Source organism: Ranitomeya variabilis, chromosome 5, assembly GCF_051348905.1.
Source record: "Ranitomeya variabilis isolate aRanVar5 chromosome 5, aRanVar5.hap1, whole genome shotgun sequence".
In the NCBI taxonomy this organism is placed as follows: domain Eukaryota; kingdom Metazoa; phylum Chordata; class Amphibia; order Anura; family Dendrobatidae; genus Ranitomeya; species Ranitomeya variabilis.
In genome coordinates, this window is record NC_135236.1 from 422,664,810 (window position 1) to 422,692,801 (window position 27,992).

Sequence of the window (27,992 nt, forward strand, 5' to 3'; positions counted from 1 at the left end):
ACGCGCAGGTGCAGTGAATTATTCGGCTGATCCCAGATGCGCGACGTGTCTACATGCAGAGGAAGGCGGTGACATTAACCCATTCACCCCGGAGCTTTTTTTGTTTTCGTTTTTCGCTCCACTCCTTCCCAGAGCCATAAATTCTTTATTTTTCCATCAATATGGCCATGTGAGGGCTTATTTTTTGCGGGACGAGATGTACTTTTGAATGATACCATTGGTTTTACCATGCCATGTAACAGAAAACGGGAAAAAAATTCCAAGTGCGATGAAATTGCAAAAAAAAGTGCAATCTCACACTTGTTTTTTGTTTGGCTTTTATGCTAGGTTCACTAAGTGCTAAAACTGACCAGCCATTATGATTCTCCAGGTCATTACGAGTTCATAGACACCAAACATGTGTAGGTTCTCTTTAATCTAAGTGGTAAAAAAAAAATCCAAAGTTTGCTAAAAAAAGAAAGAAACAAAAACAATTGCGCCATTTTCCGATACCCGTAGCGTCTCCAATTTTCGTGATCTGGGGTCGGGTGGGGGCTTATTTTTTGCGTGCTGAGCTGACGTTTTTAATGATACCATTTTGGGGCAGATACGTTCTTTTGATCGCCCGTTATTGCATTTTAATGCAATGTTGTGGCGACCAAAAAAGCATAATTTTGGCGTTTTGATTTTTTTTCTCGCTACGCCATTTAGCGATCAGGTTAACCCTTTTTTTATTGATAGATCGAGCGATTCTGAACGTGGAAATACCAAATATGTGTAGGTTTGAAATTTTTTTTTATTGTTTTATTTTGATCGGGATGAAAGGGGGGTGATTTGAACTTATATATATATATATATATTTTTATATTTGTAAACACTTTTTTTTTTAAATTTTGGCATGCTTCAATAGCCTCCATAGGATCGCCTCTGCTACATAGGAGTGAAGCACAGATCACCTCTATGTAGCAGAAATGCAGGGTTGCTTTGAACGCCGACCACAGGGTGGCGCTCAAAGCAATTGGCCATCAACAACCATAGAGGTCTCAAGGAGACTTCTGGTTGTTATGGCAATGCACCGATGTCCCCCGATCAAGTGACGGGGGTCACTTCCGGCCGCGCGGCCGGGAGCGCTAGTTAAATGCCTCTATCAGCGTTTGACAGCGGCATTTAACTAGTTAATGGGCGCGGGCGGATCGCTTTTCCGCTCGCACTCATTGCGCGCACATGTCAGCTGTACAAAACAGCTGACATGTCGCGGCTTTGAGGTGGGCTCTCCGCCGGAGCCCACCTCAAAGCGGGGGTTCTGCCAGCTGACGTACTATTCCATCAGCTGGCAGAAAGGGGTTAAAGGGGTTTTCCCACGAACGAAAGTTCATTTTAAAAATTGACTGTGTCTGACCATGTATAGAGCATACCACATCTCCTGGGCAGGGGAGGAAGCAAAAGATAATACTAACATTACAGAAGGGGATCACAGTGGATTCATTTTGTGAGGTAAAATATTTCACTGACTGTTTTAAAAAAATATTATACCTCACAAAATGTATCCTCTGCGATCTCCTGCTGTAATATCAGTGTTGTCTTTTGCTTCCTCCCCTCTTGAGACTCTTGAAGAGCAACAGCATCGCTGGGACAAAAACGATGCATATAAGCGTAGGCGTCAAGCACATGAGTCTCCTGATGCAAAAGTCATTAGATTATTACAGGATGCCATTAGGCAACAACAGCGCCGAATGCCTGCCCCCATCGTGACATTACTGCCCTCCCGATGTGATAGCATCGGGCCTCCATCTATTTTATATAACAGTGTAAACGACCATTGATATTGTAGTAAATAGTTACATACAACATTAACATACTGACCTTGATGCTTTCCTGACATGTCCAATTTCCATTCTTCAGTTTTAATTTTTTCCTCTTTCCAAGAGCCATAATGTTTTTTATTTTTATGTCCACAGGTCGGGACCTGGTTCTTTTGTCTGCCCTTATTCACACACTGAGTTCAACTCTGACACATGGTAAGGTTTTTAATATCAGACAGCGTAGGACCGTCTCGATCGGGGTAACCTTGTCTATGGTGGGATGGCTTTTATGCCATTTTTGATCGAAAACAGTATTACTAAGAACCCTAAGTTATTTAAATGCACTTTTGCTTTTTACTTATTTAGTTACAGCAGGTTTTTTTTTCTTGTTTCTTGTAGGTTTTGAATAATTATACTATAGTATAATTAATTGAAGAATCACGGGTTCAAATCCCCTAGGGCAGGGGTGGGGAACCTCAGGCCCCCAGGCCATTTACGGCCCTCGATGACCTTTTATCAGGCCCCCGAGCAGATTCTCAGGGACCGCATTCTTGGGCAGGGAGCTGTATTTTGATTACAACCAGCTCATTAATTTCTTCTTGCTCTGTTAGCACACACACACGGTGTTCACTACTGAACACTGAAGGGCATGCAATGAAAGATTACGTCCTGACACCAGTGACAGAGTCAGGATGTCCTTTGTGGGCGGAGTAGGTACGGCCCCCGAAGGATGGTATAAATATCCAAATGGCCCTTGGCAGAAAAGATTCCCCACCCCTGCCCTAGGAAGACTAAAAATAAAAAAAAAGTTTAAAACAATAACATAAATTAGAATCACCTTCCCTTTTCCCCTTTAAAAATAAATAAATTGAAAAAAAACCTTATTATTCGGTATCATCGTTTGCTAAACAGTCCAATCTATCAAAATATAACACTTTTTCCTCTCCTAAACACAATAAAAAACGATCAAAACATTGTACCCAAAATGATATCAATAAAAACATAAGCTTAGTGTACAAAATACAAATCCTCACATAGCACTATGGGTGAAAAAAAGAAAAAATAAAGTTGCTGTTCTCAAAATTGATGACAGAAATATATATATTTTTTTTTTTACAAAGTTCAGATTTTTTTTCACCTTAAAAGGAATAAGGAAGCTTTACAATTTTTCCATCACCGTAAATCTACCGACACGTTGCTAGGTCATTTTTACCATACAATGAAAGGTGTAAAAACAAAGCCCCCAAAAAAACCAATGACAGAATTGCACTACTTGTCAGTAATTTTTTTTTTCAGTAAATTATATGGTAAAATTAATGGTGTCATTCAATACTATAACTCCTCCTCAAGCCCCTCATATGGCTATGTCAACTGAAAAAAAAGGTTATGGCTCTTGGAAGAAGGGGAGGAAAAAAATCCTGCTTGTTAAGGGGTAATTTAAAACTGATTAAACTGATGGTTAAATCTGAAGAATTTGACCACTGCTGACTGTATAGCGACAAAGTTTGACAAGGAATCTATGAAAACTTAATTATCAGGAGTAATGAAATAGGAATGGCACAATGTAGAATTATAAAAAAAAAAAAAAATTTTATAGAAAAAATACTGAATTGACATGGTGAGTGGATTAATTCAGGAGCGTTAAAAGCTAAACCTTCAATTCTGTCTAGACAATTAAAATTTATTTCTTGCTCTTATTAGTAACAGGTAAGACATGTAAAAGTTTAGAGGCATAAGAAGGATCTGAGTTATTTCTATGCAAAGAGAAACTGAAGTGAAAGATTCTGACATGACATACATCATATTTAAAAAAAAAAAAAAAATTACAATATTTTCAAATACTTAATACTTTACAATATTTCTTGCATCATAATATCAATCTTCTTGCTTTACCCAGACATGTTTATATATTATAAAAATAAAGTTATCAAAAATGTAAAGGTCAGAAGTGCAAATGTATTTCTTAATAATAGTATTACTTACAGAAAATGAAGTTGACTTTACTCAACTGAGTTCATAGTTAATATATAATGTAAGGAGGATTGTTAAAATTAGTTCACATTCATTCCAAGAATCCAGAGCTTTGGATTATATTGAGTCCACACCGTTATATTTTGAGGTACACACTTAAATTTGCGTTGACGTGGTCTCTTCTGGGTTATCACCAGTCAGAACTGGAGGCTCATTAGGTGCTGTAGGTTGTAATTCTTTACTCTCTGCTGCTTTTTCAAGCTCTGCTTCAACTTCAAACCTCTTCTTGGGTTCTGGGGTCTCTTCAGACCATCTTCCCACTCTTCGAACTCCTTTTGCTACTTTAGGAGCATTTCGACATGGATTATGGTCATAGATGACAAGCTTCAATCCTGTCAAGTGCACCAGACTTGGGAAAAATCTAATACCATTGCGATCAACATCAATGACTTCCAGAAAAATCATTTCTAGTAAAATAGGTGGGAATTCTGTCAGCAGGCTTCCTGATATCCAAATGCTGCGCAATTCTGTAAGATTTTTCAGCTCCCTGGGAATATTACGTATTGGATTGCAGCCAATGTGAAGTGTCTTTAGAAGAGGCAGGTCACAAACGACAACTGGCAAATATGTTAAATAATTTGATTCAATCCACAGAGTGTGTAAGTTCTTTAGGTAATTTAACTCCTGGGGAAGGTCTCTAATCCGATTATTACCAAGATATAATATTGATAACTGCTTCAGGCTGCAGACAACTGGTGGAAGAACCCTAAAGTTGTTAAAGTCCAAGGCAAGGATCTGAAGGTTCTGAAGGAGCTCAAGCTCTGGAGGAAGGGAGCTTAAATTGTTGTCGCTTAAGTATAACTTGATAAGTTCCGTAAATGCACATACCCTCAACGGAAACCTCCTCAGCTGCATACTGCTCAAGTCAACCATCTTATCAATAGGCATTTCTTCCAAGTCTCCTAGAAGGTATTTTTGGCAGGTGTTAGATGGGAAGAAAGCAATAATTCCTCTGATTGTATTACCCATCTTCTGTGTAATGACAAGTTTCCTGCACTGAGTCTTCTGTTCCTTCTTGGACAATATTTTATGGAGTCTGCTGAGAGTAGCATTTCTGTTGTTCCATTACAATACATTGTTTACATGGTAACTGCGATTAATCTCAAGAGTTACTGATAAGTAGAGAAGTGCCTGGTGATGAGAAGGACAGAAGTGGTTAAGGAGACATTTTCTCCTGTCTCCAAAGTCTGAACAACTATACAAACAAAAAAAAAGTTAAGTTACCATCCCAAACCATGTGAGTGGACTGTTTTTGGCAAAGGCTCATGAAAAAGCAGAGAGGAAATAAAACATGATGTGCTATACACATTGTTATTTATGGAGATATCTACATCCTGATAGTGGATGTTTAAAAGTCTGGATTTTTAAACTTGGAGAAATCTCCAATAAACATTCCAAGTTTTAAAACACCAGCAGAAGTCCAGATGTAATCTGATGGTGTTTAGAATACCTGTCAAGGATTAAGAATAATGTCCATGGCTAATGGCTGAATAATTTCAAATGTCTCTATAGAACCACATTTGCTAATGCACACAGGCTCCTTCACATATCAAGTGCTCCTAAGGTAAAAGTTGTGTAGGTATTAGCAGATGAAGACATTACCAACTTCAAAAGACCCCGTATGTCTTATATTTTCCATCTATGATTTATTTTACTTCAGAGATGCCAGCTTTGTAGTTTACTAAAATGTTTCTTCTGATCCAAAAGAACTACCGTACTTGCTTGCATAATGTAAATACATCAATTTTCAACTGTGAATCAGAGCCAAAAAAAGTATCCTAAAGAGATTGTCAAGTCTTAGTGTGTAATTCTGCAGTCACTTTACTGCTCGCTACAAGGATTCTCTAATGCTGGCGCCGGGAACAGACGGTCATGTGACCGCAAGTATGTGATTGTCACATTACAACTAGACGTGATGGGCCTCGCTCAATTCACGTGCACTGAGTGAGGCAACGCACGTCTAGTTGGCACATGACCACATGTATACAAATCACACACCCGCCACCCCCAGCGTCTTCACCAGAAAATCACATAGGGTACAAGTCTGCTGTCATTCTAAGGCCGGACAACCCCTTTAATGTTATAATAAAAAGTAACCTGTATTCTTTCCCAGCATCATGTATGTTTATCTGAGGTCCTCTTAAAGTTGTTTGCCAAAAAGCAGTTGGAAGACTAGGGAATCTTTCTTTTGAACAGATTTGTCAGTAACCAGGCTTCATGTCCTTTTATTTATGGTAAAGCACATGTGCCACAAAGTTAGCTGTAGAATAAGACATAGACCGCACATCCAAAATTCAAACGTTGGTCTAATGCTGCTAGGCCAAAATTTACAAAACTGAACATGAGGTTCTTAGTTTAACATTCTCATCAGACTGTATGAAACCCACTGCCACGTCACAACGAACCTCTCAGTGGGTCCTTAACTTGAGGCAGTTAAAGGGTGTGACCTCCCTTTCTTTCAGCTGGACATAGCTTCCCATTTGCTGGGTGTCCATATTCAGGACCCAGTCCTGCTCAGCCCTTATTCGCATTGAAGTCACTGACACATGGTAATATTTTAATACTAAGGGTTAGGACAATCCCATTTTGGATACACCTTGGTGCTGGTGGGATGGCTATTACCCTTTTTTTTTTATCAGAAACAGTGTTTATTAAGTTCCTTATGTTATTTATATGTACTATTGATTTAAAAGGAGTCTGTCACCCCCAAAATCATATATGAACTGCGGCCACCGGCATCAGGGGCTTATCTATAGCATTGTAGTTTACAAATGTAAACTACGGTGAACTAACAATGACAGACTGGTACAGAAAGAAACTTTCCTTGCGGACTTATTGTCTCTAACAAAATGGGAAAGCACACAGTAGGTTAGGGGATCTCTATATACACATAACGTTATTATTGGTTATGTTCACATGACATCCTTTTCAGACATGATTCCACCTGGAATCTGTCTGAAAAAGAGGATCAAAAGCCCCCATAAAATTAACATAATGTACAGCAATGTCAAAACAATGTTGCTGTGCACGTTTCATTTATTTCAGGTCTTTTAGTCATTTTAGGTTTTGGAAATCCTAAAGCAGTTAAAAGAAGTGAAATCCTTATATTTTGGGCAGCGTCTTGGCTTCATTACTTGAAAGTAGGGCCAGACTGGCCATCTGTCAATTCTGGCCAATGCCAGAAGGGCCTGTCAGGTCGTGGGCCATCTTGTCTGCTACCTTGTTATCAGAATCTGCATCCTCAAAATGCCAATACTGTTAACAGTTGTGGCGGAGCACAAAGTTGCTGGCTCTGTCACTTGCCCCAGCAGGCTGCGAGTGTCGTTTCTGGATGTGACCGGTCAGAAGCCAGCACCAACAGGTGAAATAGGCAGTGCAATAACGTCACTACATCACGCCCCCAGCATCCACTGAGAGAATGGATAGAAGAGGAGTCAGGCGCTACCGAGAATGAGATGTCTAAATTAGGTGATTATAGGGATTTTTTTAATCTTTGGGTGGTTGTGGGGGACCATCACACTATATAGTGCACTGTGAGTTAGACCATCATAGTATATAAGGGGCTGTGAGGTGGACCATCATATTATATAGGGGGCTATGAGGTGAACGATCATACTACAGAGGAGGTGTGAGCTGTACCATCATAATATATAGGGGGCTATGAGGTGAACCTTCATACTACATAGGATCTGTGAGGTATACCACCATAATATATAAGGAGCTGTGAGTTGTACCATCATACTATATAGTAGGTGTTGTTAAGGGGACCATCATACTATATAGAAGTCTTTGAGGTGGACCATCATACTATATAGGGGGCTATGAGGTGAAACATAATATATGGAGGATTGTTGGTAGTACCATCATACTATATAGGAACTGTGAGGTGTACCATCATCTACTATATAATTGTCTAAGGGTCACTTCCTTCTGTCTGTCTGTCTGTCACGGATATTCAATGGTCGCGGCCTCTGTCTGTCATGGAATCCAAGTCGCTGATTGGTCGTGGCAAAACGCCCATGACCATTGCCACGACCAATCAGCGACGTGCACAATCTGGAAGAAAATGGCCGCTCCTTACTCCCCGCACTCAGTGCCCGGCGCCCGCATACACCCCTCCGTTCACCGCTCACACAGGGTTAATACCGGCGGTAACAGACTGCGTTATGCCGCGGGTAACGCACTCCGTTACCGCCACTATTAATCCTGTGTGACCAAGTTTTTACTATTGACGCAGCCTATGCAGCGTCAATAGTAAAAACATCTAATGTTAAAAATAATAAAAAAAATAAAAAATCATTAGATACTCACCTTCCGCCGGCTTTCCCGCTCCTCGCGATGCTCCAGCCGGTCCATGCAAGCGGCACATTCCGGTGGCAAGGATGGTCTGGGAGAAGGACCTGTCATGACGTCACGGTCATGTGACCGGGACGTCATCACAAGGCCTGCGCAAGAAGGACCTGCCGTGACGTCACGGTTACGTGACCGCGACGTCATCACACCCTGGGACCGGATGCTGCCGCCTGCACCCCACACAGGCGACAGAATTACAACGCGCCTGCGGAAGGGGAGTATATGTTTATTTTTTATTTTTTTAACCTGTGTTATACGTGGCTGGGCAATATACTATGTGACTGCCCAATATACTACGTCACTGGGCAATATACTACGTGGCTCTGTGCTGTATACTACGTCACTGGGCAATATACTACGTGGCTCTGTGCTAAAAAATCCGATAAGAAAAATGTACACAAGAACCAAATATATAAAATACAAATTTTATTAAAGAAAAAACACACAAAAACACAAAAGCACAGAATACTAAACCTGGCAGGTATTAAAAAGTGGGAAACCAAAGTTCGGCGCAGGAACCCACCATACTATATAAGGAGGCACTACAAAAAATCTAAACAAACCAGTAAGGTGCACATGGTATGTCTAATAAATATAGTACAAAAATCACTAAACATGAGAATACTCTAAGAGCAATTTACCTATAACAATGTGCAAGTAGTTACCTCCAGTGGGCACGTTTCGGCAAACAGCCTTCTTCTGGGGGTGGCATCACACCAGTAAGACCTAGATTATATAGTTTAAAATAGCCAATCAGAAAGGACATAACACATAGACATAAAGCAAAAAAACTAACAGACTCTCTCTATGGCCAGGAAGCTGCCGGGACTTGATACATAGGGGGTGTATGGAGTACTACATATATGCACACCAATCATAAAGCTGTATAGCTACGCATGGCCTATCGTATCTGGGTGTCTGCCCATCTAATTTAGATATCAGTATATACCACAGCAAGAGAATGGGTTACACCCAGTACAGCTAGTAGCCAATCAACACCTGAAAGGTGTGTCCTAGAGTGACAATCATCCAAAAAAAAAAAAAAAGGTGCGAGGTGGATCATCATACTATACAGGATGTTGTGACGGGACCATCATACTATATAGTGGGGGCTGTGGGGAGTCCGTCATATAGTATTTTGGCTATGGGGGATCTCAATAGTGTATGACAGATCTATCATACTGTGTGGGGTGGCTGTGGGGAGGACCATCTTACTGTGTAGGGTTGTTGTGGTGGACATTATACCTTCTGGAGGTCTATGGGATACATTATACTATATTGGCTGTGGTGACCATCATACTGTATGGGATGGTTATGGGGGACATCATACTCTATATGGGCTGTGGGGTCCTCATACTGTCTGGGGGGCTTTGGTGGACATCAAACTTTATATAGGGCCTGTGGTGGATATCATACTGTGTGGGGGTCTGTGATGCCTCTCATACTGTATATTGGGGGCTGAGGTGGATATCATACTGTGTAGAAGGCTGTGGTGACAATCTTACTGTGTGGTGTGCTGTGGGGCATCATACTTAGTGTAAGGTTTGTGGGAAAATAATACTGTGTGGGGTCATGACACTTTGTGGGGGCATAATATTCTACGGGGGTCATGAATGGGGTATCATAGTGAGTGAGACAACTCAGGAGCTTCAGTAGAAGCAAAGTAACTGTCTTAGGCTTCTTTTACACATACCGCTGTTTTGTGGCCCATTTTTGCAGCCCCAATAGATTTCTATGGGGCCGCAAAAACGGGCCGCAATAATTTCACGGTGCGCCATGCGACGCATGGCCATGAGGGCTGTATTTACGGCCGTGAAACAAGATCGAGCCTGCTCAATCTTTTACTTACGGACACGGCCCCCATTGAAAATCAAGCTTGATTTTGAGGTGCATCGTGACTTCCAGTTTTGCGGAACGACTTTTTTTTGCAATACTATTTCCATAGTATTGGAAACCCAAAAAATGGCGATCCGCAAGTTTTTTGCAGTCCATTATTGCAGCAGACCGTGAAAATTGCAGCAATACGGCCCGCAAAAAAAGCCCCCAATAACAGGCCGCAAAAAACCCAGTATACAGTTACATCCATATGTATTTGGACAGAGACAACATTTTTCTAATTTTGGTTATAGACATTACCACAATGAATTTTAAACAAAACAATTCAGATGCAGTTGAAGCTCAGACTTTCAGCTTTCATTTGAGGGTATCCACATTAAAATTAGGAGTATGTAAAAGAAGCCTTAACTGCTGCAACACACTTCCTCCTTCGTTTCTTAAAATGTTGGGAGATATGCTCTTCTTTTACTGTGACGTGATAGGACTTTTTATAAGGGGCGCCTGTTATTTATGTACGCCCCTGCTCAGGAGCATTATTACAATATAGAGGCACTGAGGGTCATTATTAGGGCAGAGACACACTGCCGTATTTCTCGTGCAATAATCGCATCCCACTGCATGGACTGGCCTTCACCTCTCCTGACCCGAGCATGACAGCATGATGGATTACTATGCAGCTGTCAAGCTCAGGTCAGGAGAGCAGTCAGCCAGTACGTGTTTTACGATGCGATTCTCGCAGGAGAAATTCGGCAGTGTGTCTCTTCCCTTACAAGGAGGGACAATGAGGGAATCATTATCATTATGAGGAAGCAAGGAGTAATTGTTATTAATATAAGAAAGTACAGGGGATATTTTTATTATTATAGGGAGATACATGGTCGTTATTATAAGAGGTCAAGGGGGGCATTATTAAAGGAGGTACAGGGGAATTATTATAAGGTATCACAAGTTGTGTTTTGCGTAGAGGTGGTAGAAGGTAGAGGGTCCTGGAAAATCAGTGAAGTCAAGACGTTTGTGTTTTACATTTTGCAGGGACAAATAATAGATGAAATAGGAGGTCATGGTGGTCTGGACCGAATGCAAATGAAAAGGGAAAATGATTGACAACAAAGAGCGAGAACCTGCACAATATACGTATACTGTATATGCTCTGCAGAGCACTGGTGTAAAATGGATATCACCATTATATGGTCACTGTATGGTGGTAATGTCAGTCTTAGTACAGTGTTTTTGGTTAGAGTTGTTGCCCAAGCTTGAAACTAAAGTCTGCAGTGACTCTATGTGACAGCTGACTTCTGAATCCTCAAAGAGCTCACTCGCTGTGAGAATTCTCTGGTGCTGGTGTAGCACCCCAGGGGTTCGGGTACCACAGTGGTGCTGCCTTCCCCTGGGGGAGGGTAATGCCATGCCTGGAGACAGGAGGGATCCCTTTGGCAGGTAATCTCACATTCAACACATTCTGATTCCAGGCCAGAAGGGGGAGCTCAAAACCCGGCTTTAGGAGAACTTCCCTGATATGTATCCTGGTCTGGAGGAGGAGTTAAGTAGTCAGGTGCAGACAAGAGACAGGGAAAGAGAAGAGGAGTGATAGGAGCTGGAGGAGGGCTGTGACTGGGCCCCTCTAAGCAGAGCACAGAGGCCGGGCACCGGGAGCCTGAGGTTGTGGGCAACTGCAAGTCCCAGCAACCTAAGGTACAGCAGGACTCCAGAGCCTGGAGTCACCGTATACAGACACCCCAAAGAAACAGCTGTCCACAATACAGGTACTGTCCCAGGACAGGAGAGACCGAGGACCTTGTTAGGACACTACAGGCAGCAAGGGACTAATAGCGCAAAGTGGAAGGCTCCCAACCTGACCTGCCAAGGGGGTTTCCACCTGTCTTCAGGCTGTCTGGACTCCATCTACACCTGTTGCCAGTACCTTGGACTGTGGCCTGCTACCATCAGTAAACAAGGTAAAGACTGCAACCCTGTGTCCTCCGTTTATTTACCGGCAACCCACCATCTTTGCCCACTCCACTGGGAGCCCTGGGGACCCCGCTTCACCTGTGGGAAGCATCACCATCTATGCTGCAGTAACATCACCCCAGATGACCCCTTTAAGCAGCGTCGGTCCCCTCAGACCAAGAACCACAGGTGGCGTCATGAATACAAACTTTATTACAAAGCCCCTTATAAGACTTTCCCCTTTTAATTGAGTGCCCAGGGCCATGGACCGGGTCACAGCCACCGTGACATCCCCTTTAAGTGTGACCGGACCCGGTACCGAGTATCCCAATTGCCCTTGTGGGCGACTCACTGGCACTGGGAGTTGGTAATCATGTGCAGTGTGGTAACTTGAACAGCATGGACTCCAAAGCAAAAGCTCTAATGGGGCTCCCAATTATTGCAAGTCTTTAACCCCTTTCTGACATCCGACGTACTATCCCATCCATGTGGGCTGGGCCTGTCTGACCATGGATGGGATAGTACATCATAGCCGATCAGCCGCGCACACGGGTGGTGTGCGGCCAATTGGGGCCGGATGTCAGCTGATTGTCACAGCTGACACCCGGCACTAAGTGCCAGAAGCAGTCACAGACCGCTCCCGGCACTTTAACCCCCGGTAAACTGCAATCAAACACAGCTCTGACAGCCCCTCTGCCTTTGGATCGTAGACCCCGCGGCACGCCACAGGGTCCCGATCGCTGCCATGGAGATCCGATGTTGTCATGATGACATCTGGGTCTCACGAGCTGAGAGACTTCCTGTCATGCGCAGTGCATGTAAGGAAGTCTCTCAGTGTCAGTGTACAGAAGCTGCAGCGCTGACAACTTCTGTAGCAGAAAATGAGTGTTCCATAGTGGGACAAAGTGTAAAACTAAGAATGAATTTAATTTTTTTTTTTTTTTAAATAATTGTACAAATATTTTAAAAAATAATAAAAAAATCAATATTTATGCTATCATTAAATGAATATTTGAATAAAAAAAGTCTAAACAATAAAAGTACACATATTTGGTATCGCCGCGTCCGTATCGATCCGACTTATAAAACTGTCCCACTAGTTAACCCCTTCAGTAAACACCATTAAAAAACAATGCTTTATCATCATACTGCCGAACAAAAAGTGGAATAACATGCGATCAAAAAGACGGATATAAGTAAATGTGGTACTGCTGAAAATGTCATCTTGTCCCACAAAAACAAACCACCATATAGCTCCATCACCAGAAAAATAAAAAAGTTGTAGCTCTCACTATAAAGCGATTCAAAAATAATTATTTTTTATATAAAATAGTTTTTATTGTATAAAAGCGCCAAAACATACAAAAATATAAATGAGGTATCGCTGTCATTGTACTGACCCGAAGAATAAAACTGCTTTATCAATTTTACAACACGCGGAACGGTATAAACGCCTCCCCAAAAGCAATTCATGAATTGCTGGTTCTAGTTCATTCTGCCTAACAAAAATCGGAATAAAAAGTGATCAAAAAAGGTCATGTGCCCAAAAATGGTACCAATAAAGACATCAACTCGTCCCTGCAAAAAACAAGATCTCACATGACTCTGTGGGCCAAAATATGGAAAAATTATAGCTCTCAAAATGTGGTGATGCAAAAACTATTTTTTGCAATTAAAAGTGTCTTTTAGTATGTGACGGCTGCCAACCATAAAAACCCGCTATAAAAGCCCACAATACATAGTAAATTAAACCCCTATTATCACCCCCTTAGTTAGGGAAAAATAATAAAATAAAAAAATGTATTTATTTCCATTTCCCCATTAGGGTTCGCGTTAGGGTTAGGGTTGGGGCTAAAGTTGGGGATAGGGTTTGGATTACATTTACAGTTGGGATTAGGGTTAAGGTTGGGATTAGGGTTAGGCATGTGTTAGAGCTGATGGAACGCACCGAGTATATTTAGATATTATTATTGGTGCGTTCGCAGTCCGGGGTCCACCGTGCAGGAGATGAACTAGCTGCTAGCAAATGGCAGCACAATATGGCGGTATAAGTGAACTCTGTTACTTCACAGAGTCGCACAGAAGGGAAAACGCTGTGCCCGGTTAGCGTCGCAGGGGAACACAGCTGCCTAACAGAGCAAAAGCAATCAGTGGTCAGGGAGTAGCAAGCACTCAAACACCTCCTCTCCAGTGGAGCCGGAATTCTAATGGCTTTATGCCAGCCCTGAATTCATCATACAAACTTCTCACCGGAGGTGCCATTTCGTGATCAGTAATATCAGTAATATCAGTGGATCAGTGGTATGATGCTCCTTCCATTTCAGTATGATCGCTTGCACAGTGCTTCTTGGGATGTTTAAAGTTTTGGAAATCATTTTGTATCCAAATCTGGCTTTAACCTTCTCCACAACAGTATCACGGACCTGCCTGTTGTGTTCCTTGGTCTTCATGATGCTCTCTGTGCTTCAAACAGAACCCCGAGACTATCACAGAGCAGGTGCATTTATACGGAGACCTGATTACACACAGGTGGATTATATTTATCATCATTAGGCATTTAGGACAACATTGGATCATTCAGAGATCCACAATGAACTGCTGGAGTGAGTTTGCTGCACTGAAAGTAAAGGGGCCGAATAATATTGCACGCCCCACTTTTCAGTTATTGAATTTCCACAAAAATTTCAAATAACCAATAAATTTCGTTCAACTTCACAATTGTGTTCCACTTGTTATTGATTCTTCACCAAAAAAATTACATTTGGTATCTTTATGTTTGAAGCATGATATGTGGGAAAAGGTTGAAAAGTTCAATGGGGCTGAATACTTTCGCTAGGCACTGTATGTATTGATAGAAGCAGGTAAACAATGTTAGGAGTAATAACAGTAAGAGCAGTACAGTACTGTATGACAGTAAACTAAATGTGATATCTTATTCAACTTTCTATTTGTATACATTATCCTTAGGATTCAAAAATCAAACGAATATTTATGCCTTTCTGTCTTAGCTCAATGGGCGCCACTCTCAACACTGGACCTGTCGCTGTCATATTCTCTACAAGTGATTTTGATTGTTACACTGGCAGTATCAGGGGTCACCAGTATTTGCCGCTAGGTCACAAGTCCTTCATAAGTGAGCCACTTGCATGTGCTCGTCACACTGTCCACCCTCATTCTCTTCTGAAGCGTGCTACAGCCCACACCCTGTACCCAGGGCCGGACTGGCCATTTGGCAATTCTGGCAAATGCCAGAAGGGCCTGTCTGGTTGTGGGCTGCCTTGTCTGCTATGTTGTTAAAAGAATCAGTGTTCCCATACTGAGTTGTGATGGAGCACAAAGTTGCTGACTCCGTCACTTACCCCAGCAGGCCACGGGTATCATTAGAAACATTGGCCGTGTAGTAAATCTTCTTTTCCTCCATCCAGGGTAATATTAGCAATATATCCCATCTGGTGCTTAAGGACGGGGATGGCACGGGCCTGTGTGTTTTCAAATGCCAGGGCTGAATTTCAGCCCCAGTCCGTACCTGCCTGTACCATATGTCTATGCTGGAAGTAACGGCCCAGAGGAACAGTCCTCTGCCACAGCAGTGAACACAGCAACACCAGTCATGTAGCACAATCACAGCACAAGTATCGCATTTCAACCGCGAGGGTGCAGACACAAACCAGTTGCAAAAAATTCAACTTGGTATGATTTTTGCATCTTGTTTGTCATGGTCGCATTACCATTAGGGTTGCAATGCGACCTGGTTCACTTGTAATATGCTGCGATGCAGCAGTAGCACGTAGCAATTTTTGGTCGCCCAACGTGTCGCGGCCAAAGTCACCAGGTAGCTCCAGCCTTACAGTGCCATGAATTAAAGGTATACTGAGAAAAACAAGCCAGTAACTTGATGTTTGCCACTGAAACTTCAGCTAACCTTTGCCCACTGCTATCTCTATCATATTCAATCTTATCCAAATAGCTGCAATTTTCCTACCTGCTAGTAAAGTAACTAGCTGACATGCGGGACACTTTAAATCCATCGCAGGGGTGGTTTGTGCAACCATTTTCTGAGACCCATAACTTTTTTATTTCTCAATAGACAAAACTATATGAGGACTTTTCTTTTTTTGTGTGGAACTGTAGTTTTTTGGATCATTTCAGGGTACATTTGGATTGTTTTGATTATTTCTTACTACATTTTTTTTCAATAAGGTACAGAAAAAAAAAAGTTAATTCTCGTCTTTTCATTTTTTTCTTATTTACTGTATGGTTTCACACCATTTTATTTTTTCTATATGTAGATATACTAATTATATATTTTTATTTATTTAATTTTAGTTTGAGAAAGAGAGGATGATTAATATACAGTGTGTACGGAAAGTATTCAGACCCCTTTAAATTTTTCACTCTTTGTTTCATTGCAGCCATTTGGTAAATTCAAAAAAGTTCATTTTTTGCCCAACTGCGGGCAAAGCCGAAAAGCATTACTGCGCATGCGCCAGCGCACTATGTCCCGGAACACAGCGAAATACTTCCGGGACATAGTGGGCCAGCGCATGCGCAGTAATGCTTTTCAGCTTTGCCCACAGTTGGGCAAAGCATACTGCGATTGCGCAAGGCAAGATTGCATTGCGCACGTGTGAACTACGGAGGAAACCTGATCAAATTCAAGAAAATATTGCGGACCGCGGGAAAGGAAGGGGTGAATGAAAGAAGAGGAAACACCGCCCATCGGACCGGACACAGGGCATTTACATAGCCCGCCAAATTCAGGTGACAGAGTCCCTTTCAGTGACATGCTGTCCATTTGCTTGTGATTCTCATTGAGATGGTTCTACTCCTTCATTGGAGGCCAGCTGTGTTTAATTAAACTGATGGGAATTGATTTGGAAAGACACACACCATAAGACCTCACAGCTCACAGTGCATGCCAGATCAAATGAGAATCATGAGGTCAAAGGAACTGGCCAAGGAGGACAGAATCGTGGCAAGGCACAGATTTGGCTAAGGTTACAACAAAATTTCTGCAGAACTCAAGTTTTCTAAGAACACAGTGGCCTCCATAATCCTTAAATGGAAGAAGTTTGGGACCACCTAAAGTCTTTCTAAACCTGGCCGTCCAGACAAACTGAGCAATTGTTGGAGAAGAGCCTTGGTGAGAGAGGTAAAGAAGAACCCCATGATCACTGTGGCTGAGCTCCAGAGATGCAGTAGGGAGATGGGAGAAAGTTCCACAAAGTCAACTATCACTGCAGCCCTCCACCAGATGTTTTTTTTTATGGCAGAGTGGCCCGATGGAAGCCTCTCCTCAGTGCAAGACATATGAAAGACCGCATAGAGTTTGCTAAAAAAACACATGAAGGACTCCCAGACTATGAGAAATAAGATTCTCTGGCCTGATGAGACGAAGATAGACCTTTTTAGAGATAATTCTAAGTGGTATGTGTGGAGAAAATCAGGCACTGCTCATCACCAGCCCATTACAATCCCAACAGTGAAACATGGTGGTGGCAGCATCATGCTATGGGGGTGTTTTTCAGCTGCAGGGACAGGGCGACTGGTTGTCATTAAAGGAAACATGAATGCGGCCAAGTACAGAGATATCCTGGATGAAAACCTCTTCCAGAGTGCTCTGGACCTGAGACTTGGCTGAAGGTTCACCTTCAAATAAGACAATGACCCTAAGCACACAGCTAAAATAACAAAGGAGTGGCTTCAGAACAACTCTTTGACCATTCTTGACTTGCACAGCCAGAGCCTTGACCTAAACCCAATTGAGCATCTCTGGAGAGACCTGGAAATAGCTGTCCACCAATGTTCACCATCCAACCTGACTGAACTGGAGATGATCTGCAAGGAAGAACGGCAGAGGATCCCCAAATCCAGGTGTGAAAAACTTGTTGCATCAATCCCAAGAAGACTCATGGCTGTTCTAGCTCAAAAGGGTGCTTCTGCCCAATACCGAGTAAAGGGTCTGAATACTTACGACCATGTGATATTTTAGTTTTTCTTTTTTAATAAATTTGCAATAATTACCACATTTCAGTTTTTTTAGTCAAGATGGGGAGCAGAGTGTCCATTAATGATAAAAAAAATAACTTTTTTGAATTTACAAAAAATGGCTGCAATGAAACAAAGACTGAAAAATTTAAAGGGGTCTGAATACTTTCTATACCCTCTGTGTGTGTATATATATGTATATATATATATATATATATATATATATATATATATATATATATAGTTTAAAGCCTCCACATTAAATATTTGGTGCGCTTTGATGCTGGACACCAAAAAACACAGTACCAGCAAAGTGGACGGGATTTATAGAAATCTCATGTCCTAAGTGTTCATTTTTTATGCTGTGTAAATTGGCCTGTGGTGGATTTTTTAAATCCACATGTTAATTTCTCTGACAAGTATACTGAGTTTTATGTGCAGGTTTTTTTCATAGAATTGCATCAAATGTGTAAATCCATAGGTAAAAAATACATATGCATATCTTCTGTGTACTAAATCACATAAGACTGTATCAATAAAGTTGTCACAGCCAAATACCAAATACAAAAACCGCAGCATCAAAACAATGATAAAAACACATGTAAAAATAACAAACTCAAGAACACAATTAAAAAATGCAAGTAACCTAATGTATATCCCATAATAGGTACAGAAGGGCTTTACAGAAGATCTGCAACATCAAAGACTCACCAAATACTCAGGGAATGTATCATCAGAAAAACACAAACAAAACTTTTTTTAAATCTTTTTTTGCATCTTTACTTATTTTTACCTTTTTTTTTGCTCGTCATATGTTCAGTCTTTTTAAAACATTTTTCTTCCATGACAGGTTGTGGAAAACACTTGATGGGAGAGTGTGTGTCAGAGATTGAGGTGTTGCATCTCCTGATGAAAAACGCTCCAACCTAGGCACAGTCCAATCAAAAGACTACAAAAATAAAACTATTCAGGAAGCAAACTGAGCAAAAACGATTTAAAAAAAAAATTCAAAACGGTTTAAGGAAACTCCTTAAATTAATCCCTAAAGGAGGAGCATTTCCTTAAAGGTGTTTGTTCATTCCAAGCTGATAAGTCTGCAGTTACTCTATGTGACTGCAGACTTATGAATCCCCCCAGCGCACTCACTGTGAGCTGTGGGGAATCGCCAGTTTCTGACCTGGGACTGGCGGGTAGGTATGAGTTATACATATTCCTGGCCAGTGGTGAATGCAGATTTATTGGTTAGAACCGGAACACCCCTTTAAGCTATTTACGCCAGAAAATGTGCCGTTTTTGAGGCCACGCAAAATCTAAAACTGTGGGAATATGACGCTCACGGGGCCGTGGGGTACTCGGTACCGGGTCCTGCGGTTCACAGGGGGATGTCACAGTGGCGACCTGGTCCGTGGCCCTGGGCATCAACGTTAAAGGGAAAGGTCTTTAAAGGGAATAAAGTTTGTGTTCTTGACGCCACTTGTGGTATTCGGTCAGTGGGGACTCACGCTGCTTTAAGGGGTCCTCTGGGGTGATGTTATGGCAGCTAGATGGTATAGCTTCCCACAGGTGAAGTGTATCCCCAGGGTTCCCGGTGTGTAGATGGAAGATGGTGAGGAGTGCAGTAGACAATGAGGACACATGTTTGCAGTCTCTTTACTTTGGTTTACTAAAGACTTCAGCATCTGCAGTCCAGAGCACCAGATCACACGGCAGGCAGGGTCTGGCCGGCTTGAAGGCAAGTTAGGAGTCCCTTTACCCAGGTGCTTTCTCTAGCACCACAGTGGTGTAGTCCCTTACAGCTTAAAGCTCCACATAAGGTCCTCACAGATGTTATCTCTCTCTCTCTGTCCCCCGGGTAGGATAGGACATAACCCGTGTGACTGGTGGCTTGAGGCTGTTTATAGGGACTCTAGCACGCCCCGTCCTCTGAGGGGTGCCACCGTGCCTTCTGGGTGTTAGGTTGGACAGGTAACGTAGAGTTCAGCTTTCCTGCTGGTCTCTGATGTAAGTCATAGAGGTCCTTACAACCTCGGTGTTCCAGCTACTGGTCTCTGCACCTCAGAAGGAGGCAGCCTGCTCAGGGCTGGTCTCCCCCTGATGTCCTCTCCTGTGCTTTGCTCTCCTGCACTCTCTCTGCAATCAATTCGGCTTTCTCAATGTCTCTCTCCAGGAACTGCTGCACTGCGGCTACACAGCTCCGTAAACCCTTCTGCTGCCTCAGACTGATCCAGTCCATCTCCTGACTGGTCATTCCCGGAACTCACTAACTTTTCCTACAGACAACCAGTTATATATATATATATATATATATATATATATATATATATATATATATATATATATATGGAATCACTTAGTAAGTAGGATCAAAAGCTCCCCCTGGTGGCCTGGAGTGTGAATGTGTTGCATGTTTGTGGTACCTGGTTGCAGTTATCCCTTCTTGCCTTCAAGCGTAACATCACTCTCCCTGTGAGGAAAGCAATGCTACTGTGACGACCAGGACCCTGGGGCACCACAAATACACCATAAGGGCTGTCCCACACGTCCAGATAATTCCGGTACCGGAAAAAATCAGTACCGGAGTTATCCGTGTCCGTGTGCCCGTGAGCTCATGTAGGCCATACGTGCGGCACACGTGTGCCGCCCGTGTGGCGAGTGGGTACCACACGGAGCGTGCAGGAGACAGCGCTAAAGTTTAGCGCTGTCCCCTGCATCGTGCTGAAGCCGCGATTCATATCTTCTGTGCAGCAGCGGTTGCTGCATAGAAGATATGAATAATAGTGTTTAAATGAAAGATCTATGTGTCCGCCGCCCCCCCCCCCCCCACCCCCTGTGCGCCCCCCAACTGTTCTGGAAATACTCACCCGCTCCCACGTTGGCTGTCGGTGCTTCCTGGTCTGGCCGCGGCTTCCACTGTATGCGGTCACATGGGGCCGCTCATTTACACTCATGAATAAGCGGCTCCACCCCTATGGGAGGTGGAGCCACATATTCATGACTGTAATCGGCGGCCCCACGTGACCGCATACAGTGGAAGCCGCGGCCAGACCAGGAAGCACCGACAGCCAACGAGGGAGCGGGTGAGTATTTTCCGAACAGCGGGGGGGCGCACAGGGGGTGGGAGGGCGGCGGACACATAGATCTTTATTTTAAACACTATTATTCATATCTTCTCAGAGAAGATATGAATTGCGGCTTTAGCACCATGTGGGGGGGACAGCACTTACTGTAGCGCTGTCTCCTGCACGCACACAGACTGCAGACGGACTTTAATGGGTCCGTGTAATACGTGCGCTCCCACGAACACTGACATGTCTCCGTGTTTGGCACACGGAGACACGGTCCGTGCGCTTAACGGATTGCCCTAACGCAATGTGACCCTAGCCTTAGACCCCCGCACTACACATGGAGGGCAGGTAGAGAGTGACAGACCCCCGCACTACAGATTTAGTTGTGACACAGCACAAAGTTGCTGACTTCACCTACCCCAGCAGGCCACGGGCATCCCTTTTGTCTGCAATCTGCCAAGGCCAGCACCAACACGGTAACATGAAAGGTTGCACCCTGAATTGCCAAGAATGATTACTCCAGAACATTGAAACTGCATTACTGCAATGGAAAACAAGGAAAAAAGCACCACCATAAAAAGCTCGAGTGCACGTCTTTTTTTAATCTCTACTATATACTACGTGGGCTGTTATATGCTACGTGGCTGTGCTACATGCTATGTGGTTGTGTTACATTCTAGGTGGCTGTGCTATATACTACGTGGTTGTGTTATATACTACGTGGCTGTGCTTTATACTACGTGAGCTGTTATATGCTACATGGCTGTGCTATATGCTATGTGGCTGTGTTATATACTACGTGGCTGTGCTATATACTACGTGGCTGTGTTATATACTACGTGGCTGTGTTATATACTACGTGAGCTGTTATATGCAACGTAGCTGTGCTATATGCTATGTGGCTGTGTTATATGCTATGTGGGCTGTGCTATATGCTATGTGGCTGTGCTATATGCTACATGGGCTGTGCTATATGCTACGTGGGCTGTTATATGCTATGTTTACATTTACGGGCCACCATCTAGAATGAAATATTCATCTGCAAAATTGCTGTGAAAAATACAGTAAAAAAGAAGGTACTTATTACATAGATTGGCCAATATATGTGAACCCAACTGCCATGTCAAGGTGTCCTTCAAAGTTGGGTCTCTGTCCTGATATGTCACCAGGTATGGACCGGGGCTGAAATTCAGCCCTGGAATTTGAAATTACACAGGCCCATGCTATCCCCATCCCCAAGCACTAGATGGGATATGTTACTAATATTACTCTAGATGGAGGAAAGCAAGATTTACTACAAGACCATGATGACTAATGATACCTGTGGCCTGCTGGGGTAAGTGACGGAGTCAGCGACTTTGTGCTCCATCACAACTATTAACAGTACGGGTGTTGTGATAACACAGATTCTGTTAATGCAGCAGCAAGGCAGCCCACAACAGACAGGCCCTTCTGGCATTTGCCAGAAATGCCAGATGGCCAGTCCAGCCCTGTATGTCACCATACCTGGGCAAAAAAAGCAAAAGTTCTAATTGGTCCCCCAATTATTGCAAGCCTTTAATAGCATTAGTCTTTTTATAGAGGCTAAAAGGACTTTTGGGGCCCCCTAGGCTCCAGGGCCCGAGTGTGATTGCAATCCTTGCACCTACTGTAGTTTCGCCCCTGATCATTTTACCGCTAGTATGTGATTTGTATAAATGCGATCACGTGCTGACTAGATGTGCATGGCCTCGCTCAATAGAAGTGAAATTAGCACAGCCATGACGACCCGCTCTCATTACCAGCACCGGAGATTCCTTACCGTGTGCACTATGAGGATTCAGAAGTATAAAGTTACATACACTTTAACCTCAAACCCTTTAATAATCGTTATGGTGGTATTATTATAACTGTATATGCTGGAAATATTTGGTTATGGTTTGTTGGTATTTGTCTGTAATATTATTATTTTGATATTATAATTATTTAATCTTATATAGCAGTATTATTAGTATTATTACAAAATATTGGTCTTATAATAAATGTTGTTTCTCCAGGTAGGGTAATATTATAATATACCCCACCTAGTGCTCGGGCGTAGGGACATCATGGGCCTCTGTAATTTCAAGTGCCAGGGCTGAATTTCAGCCACAGTCCATCCCTGCTTGAAAGTACAAAGGAGAATACACTGACGGAAGAATCACAATAAAAACAATGGAAAAAAATGCCAGTGAAGCCACTTTATTAAAATGACTGCCAGCATTTCTCTGAGGGGGCTTTTCCTGAATGTATGTGCTCATGGGGTATTTTTACTCAGTTTTGGGGATAGAATCTTAATGGAAACTCCAAGTTTTGGGGGAGTTTTGAGATTTGGAGAGTTTCTGCTAAGCTGCTACTTCATAAACTTCTCAAAAAACTAAGTGTGCACACAGCGCAAGGAAGGAACCTTTCCTGAAGCCATTTTCACTACAATACCTGAAGTTTTTGACCGCCAACAAAAAAAAAACCCTTGTATGTACATATCCTTGTTTTTTAAAGTGAAACATCAGGCAAAAAAATGAATATTCAAGGCCTGATTCATCAAAGTGTTTACACTAGTTTTCTGATGTAAAACACTTGTTGCAACATTTCTATGCAACGTAAAGTGTAATTTTTGTCATTTTCATGCCAAAATGGGTAGAGCATGGGCGGGATGGTGCATGGCAGCGAGTGCCAACCAAATTCATCATATGTTACGCCCCTTTATTCATCATATGTTACGCCCCTTTATTTCAAAATATTCTCTAGAAATGTAACTTTAGTCCCTGACTATAGTAACATTTTTAGTTAGGTGCACCAAGGCACACACCTCAAAGAAGATGCACCGAATTCATTAAGTGGTGAGTGCCTCTTAATGATTTTGGTGCGTCATACCCCTCTACACCCCTTCAGTAAGGCTGGCACATACAGTTTTACTGAATCAGCCCCACTGATTGCACTGGAGGAATCTTTGTCTTTGTCCTTATTGGGTATGGTGCTATGTATAAGTTATGGTACAACACATTTTGAGGAATGAAGTTCTTATCAATGTTGCATAACTAGCACAAGTTGTTTAAGTGTATATCCTCCCTGCATAGCACTGTTATTACACATAAAAGTGCTACACATCTGCACATAATATAATGATTTCCACAGAAGACTATGTGCAGCATTTAACCCAAATCAATGCTTCAGATAAACTAAGTGAAGTAGAAAATGCACTATATTGTTTGATTGTTGCCTAAGATGACAATATTGATTGTTAGAATGTTACACTGACAATAAACCTGCTACTTTATAAAATAATAATAATAATGATCTGCTATTCATGAAACATAAAATTAATATCTAATTTAATTTCTTTTAACTTCTTAAGGTTGTGGCTCTTTCGGCCATAAAGACACGGTGATTTATTTTTCTTGTTTTTCTGTTTCCGCATGCATAAAACCATATTTTATATTTTTCCTGCTATGTAGTGATATGATAACTTTTTTTTGGAGGATTCATTATTTTAAATACCACCATTCTGGGGTACAAATAGTTTTTGATTTTCTTTTGTTAACTCTTTCACCAAGATTAATTTAAAAATATCAGCAATTCCAAATTTTTTTTAAATTATTTTTTATAGTTTTAAATTGCAGTATATTATGCCTATTAGTATAATTTTAACATCCAGGTCCTGCTTAGTACCTAAAAGATGTAGAAAAATTAAAGACCTTGGAACCTTCACTGGGCCCCCACTGCCATGACAAAAATGTTACAGGGGTGGCAATTTATGTGAATGCATGTCTTTCTAAGGCCCTTTTTCCCATTGGGTTTTTACCCACATTGGTCCCGTCGGGCTTGCGTCCAAGCCCTCTACAAAATGAGATTCTCCCAAAAGGAGCCTAAGGCCGGGTTCACATTGCGTCAATGGCAATGCACTGACGGCATCCGTTACATATCGGCAATAACGCTATGTATCGGATGCGTTAGTGCACCCATTGACTGCCACTATGTAGCGCATTGCTAATGCATGTCATAATAGGCATGCGTTAGCGATGTGCCGTCATTCTGTGACGGCCCCTGGACGCGGGCTGCAGCGTTTCCGGGTCCATCACCGATAGCGTAGGTGGAGCATCTGTGCTATCGCGATCGCATAATGCGATCTTTAAATCTTTAAAAGGCACTAGCATTGGTGCAGTCCGTTTAACGCATGCGTTGAACGGTCTGCACCAACGCAATGTGAACCTAGCCTTAGCCCTTATGTGTTGCTGTTGCCATTGGCTATAGCTTCCAAGTAGCTAGAGGCTCAGACTGGAGCTTTGCATGAACGACTTTCGCCTGCACCATATACACACTGTTCAAAAAAATAAAGGGAACACTTAACAACAGAATATAACTCCAAGTAAATCAAACTTCTGTGAAATCAAACTGTACACTTAGGAAGCAACACTGTTTGACAATTAATTTCACATGCTGTTGTGCAAATGGAATAGGCAACAGATGGAAATTATTGGTAATTATCAAGACACACTCAAAAAAGGAGTGGTTCTGCAGGTGGGGACCACAGACCACATTTCAGTACCATTGCTTTCTGGCTGATGTTTTGGTCACTTTTGAATGTTGGTTGTGCTTTCACATTCGTGGTAGCATGAGACAGACTCTACAACTTACACAAGTGGCTCAGGTAGTGCAGCTCATCCAGGATGGCACATCAATGTGAGCTGTAGCAAGAAGGTTTGCTGTGTCTGTCAGGGTAGTGTCCAGAGGCTGGAGGTGCTACCAGGAAACAGGCCAGTATACCAGGAGATGTGGAGGGGGCCATAGGAGGGCAACAACCCAGCAGCAGGACCGCTACCTCAGCCTTTGTGCAAGGAGGAACAGGAGGAGCACTGCCAGAGCCCTACAAAATGACCTCCAGCAGGCCACAAATGTGCATGTGTCTGCACAAACGGTTAGAAACTGACTCCATGAGGATGGTCTGAGTGCCCGACGTTCACAAATGGGGGTTGTGCTCACAGCCCAACACTGTGCAGGACGCTTGGAATTTGCCACAGAATACCAGGATTGGCAAATTCGCCACTGACGCCCTGTGCTCTTCACAGATTAAAGCAGGTTCACACGGAGCACATGTGACAGACGCGACAGAGTCTGGAGATGCCATGGAGTGCGATCTGCTGCATGCAACATCCTTCAGCATGAGCAATTTGGCAGTGGGTCAGTAATGGTGTGGGGTGGCATTTCTTTGGTGGGCTGCACAGCCCTCCTTGTGCTCCCCAGAGGTACCGTGACTGCCATTAGGTACCGAGATGAGATCCTCAGATCCCTTCTGAGACCATATGCTGGTGCGGTTCGCCCTGGGTTTCTCCTAATGCAGGACGATGCCAGACCTCATGTGGCTGGAGTGTGTCAGCAGTTCCTGCAAAATGAAAGCATTGAAGCTATAGACTGGCCTGCCCGTTCCCCAGACCTGAATCAGATTGAACACATCTGGGACATCATGTCTCGCACCATCCACCAACATCACGTTGCACCACAGACTGTCCAGGAGTTGGCGAATGCTTTTGTCCAGGTCTGGGAGGAAATCCCTCAGGAGACCATCCGCCGCCTCATCAGGAGCATGCCAAGGCATTGTAGGAAGGTCATACAGGCAAGTGGAGGCCACACACACTACTGAGCATCATTTCCTTGTCTTGAGGCATTTCCACTGAAGATGGATCAGCCTGTAACTTCATTTTCCACTTTGATTTTGAGCATCATTCCAACTCCATACCTTCGTGGGATATTTGTTGTGATTTACGTTGCTAATTTTTAAGTTTTACTGTTCTTAAAACATTCCAATATGTAATGAATAAAGATTTACAACTGGAATATTTCACTCAGTGATATCTAGGATGTGGGATTTTAGTGTTCCCTTTATATTTTTTGAGCAGTGTATATAGTGGTTAACATTAGTGGTGGATTATCATATTGAGAGCGTATGACAAGAAGTTGTGCAATTGGCAAAACCTCTATGAAAAGTTCAGATATTCTAGCATTCCATATTATAACACAGGTTTTAAATCACTCATGTTTTGTTACTATTTGTTCCAGGACAAAATATGACCTGTCTGTGGAATGACAAATAAGTGACACAAAATAATTAATCATTATCAGAATTCGGAGATTGTAAATGTCAGGATGCCCCTTGAATCATTCTGAATGCAACAGTACAAAATAGATTGATGGCTGCAGAACTTACAGAACGTGTTCTGCTGTCAAATAAGGACATTTATACAAATCTGTGTATCCAACATGGAAAGTATAGCTGTTCCACATGTTAAGAAAACATAAAATTTACATGAAATTTTAAAGAAATTATGTGATGTAGTAGCTCAACGTTTGTTTTTTTGCATAGTAGCTTGCAAAAAAATGGGTTTTCAACTACCACATAATAATAATCACACGTGTTCTTTAAACTCGCATGTGGTTTCTGCCCACAAATCATCCAATGTGAACCCAACCTAAGTAATTCATGATAATTAAACCAGGCCATCTATGATAAGATTTTCCTCTGGTCAAATGTGAACTGCAATTGCTTGTTTGGTAAAGGGAATACACAAATGAATATTTCCTATTACAGTATATGAATAATTTCACTTCTGGACATTTATGGAAACTATCTTCTTTTCGATTGAAATGTGTTGTTAAGTACTAACCACCAAGAATGTTATTGGTACAATAATAAATATTTCTACTGGTTGGAAAAGATTGTATTTTTAACAATCATAAACTTGATAAGATCATTAAAGGATTGCTCCTGTACTACATATAGAAGCCTATACTTTACATAGGATATCAATATCAGTTTGGTGGGAGTCTGTCACCCTGCATCCCTACTGATCAACTGTTACTAGCTCCAACAACGGCAGGATATAAACGTTGTACGAACACCGCAGATTTGAAAAACTCAGTGAACATTAGATTTTTTTGAACTCACCACATTCAAATGATTCCGAGCTCCAAGATGTAT

At 42.3% G+C, this 27,992-nt stretch overlaps 1 protein-coding gene across 1 annotated transcript; it reads right to left on the minus strand.

Annotated features, from left to right (window-relative positions):
* Positions 1–3,153: 3,153 nt before the first annotated feature.
* On the minus strand, positions 3,154–27,992 carry LRRC10 (leucine rich repeat containing 10). Its single transcript, XM_077261081.1, has 2 exons — positions 27,960–27,992; positions 3,154–4,943 (listed from the first exon to the last, which is right to left on the minus strand). Exon 2 carries the CDS (start codon positions 4,779–4,781, stop codon positions 3,909–3,911), a length of 873 nt encoding a protein of 290 aa, XP_077117196.1. The 5' UTR covers positions 4,782–4,943; positions 27,960–27,992; the 3' UTR covers positions 3,154–3,908.

Excerpts from the sequence above, each read along its gene's own strand:
- LRRC10 (XM_077261081.1), bottom strand. The coding sequence starts at position 4,781 with ATGGGTAATACAATCAGAGGAATTATTGCTTTCTTCCCATCTAACACC.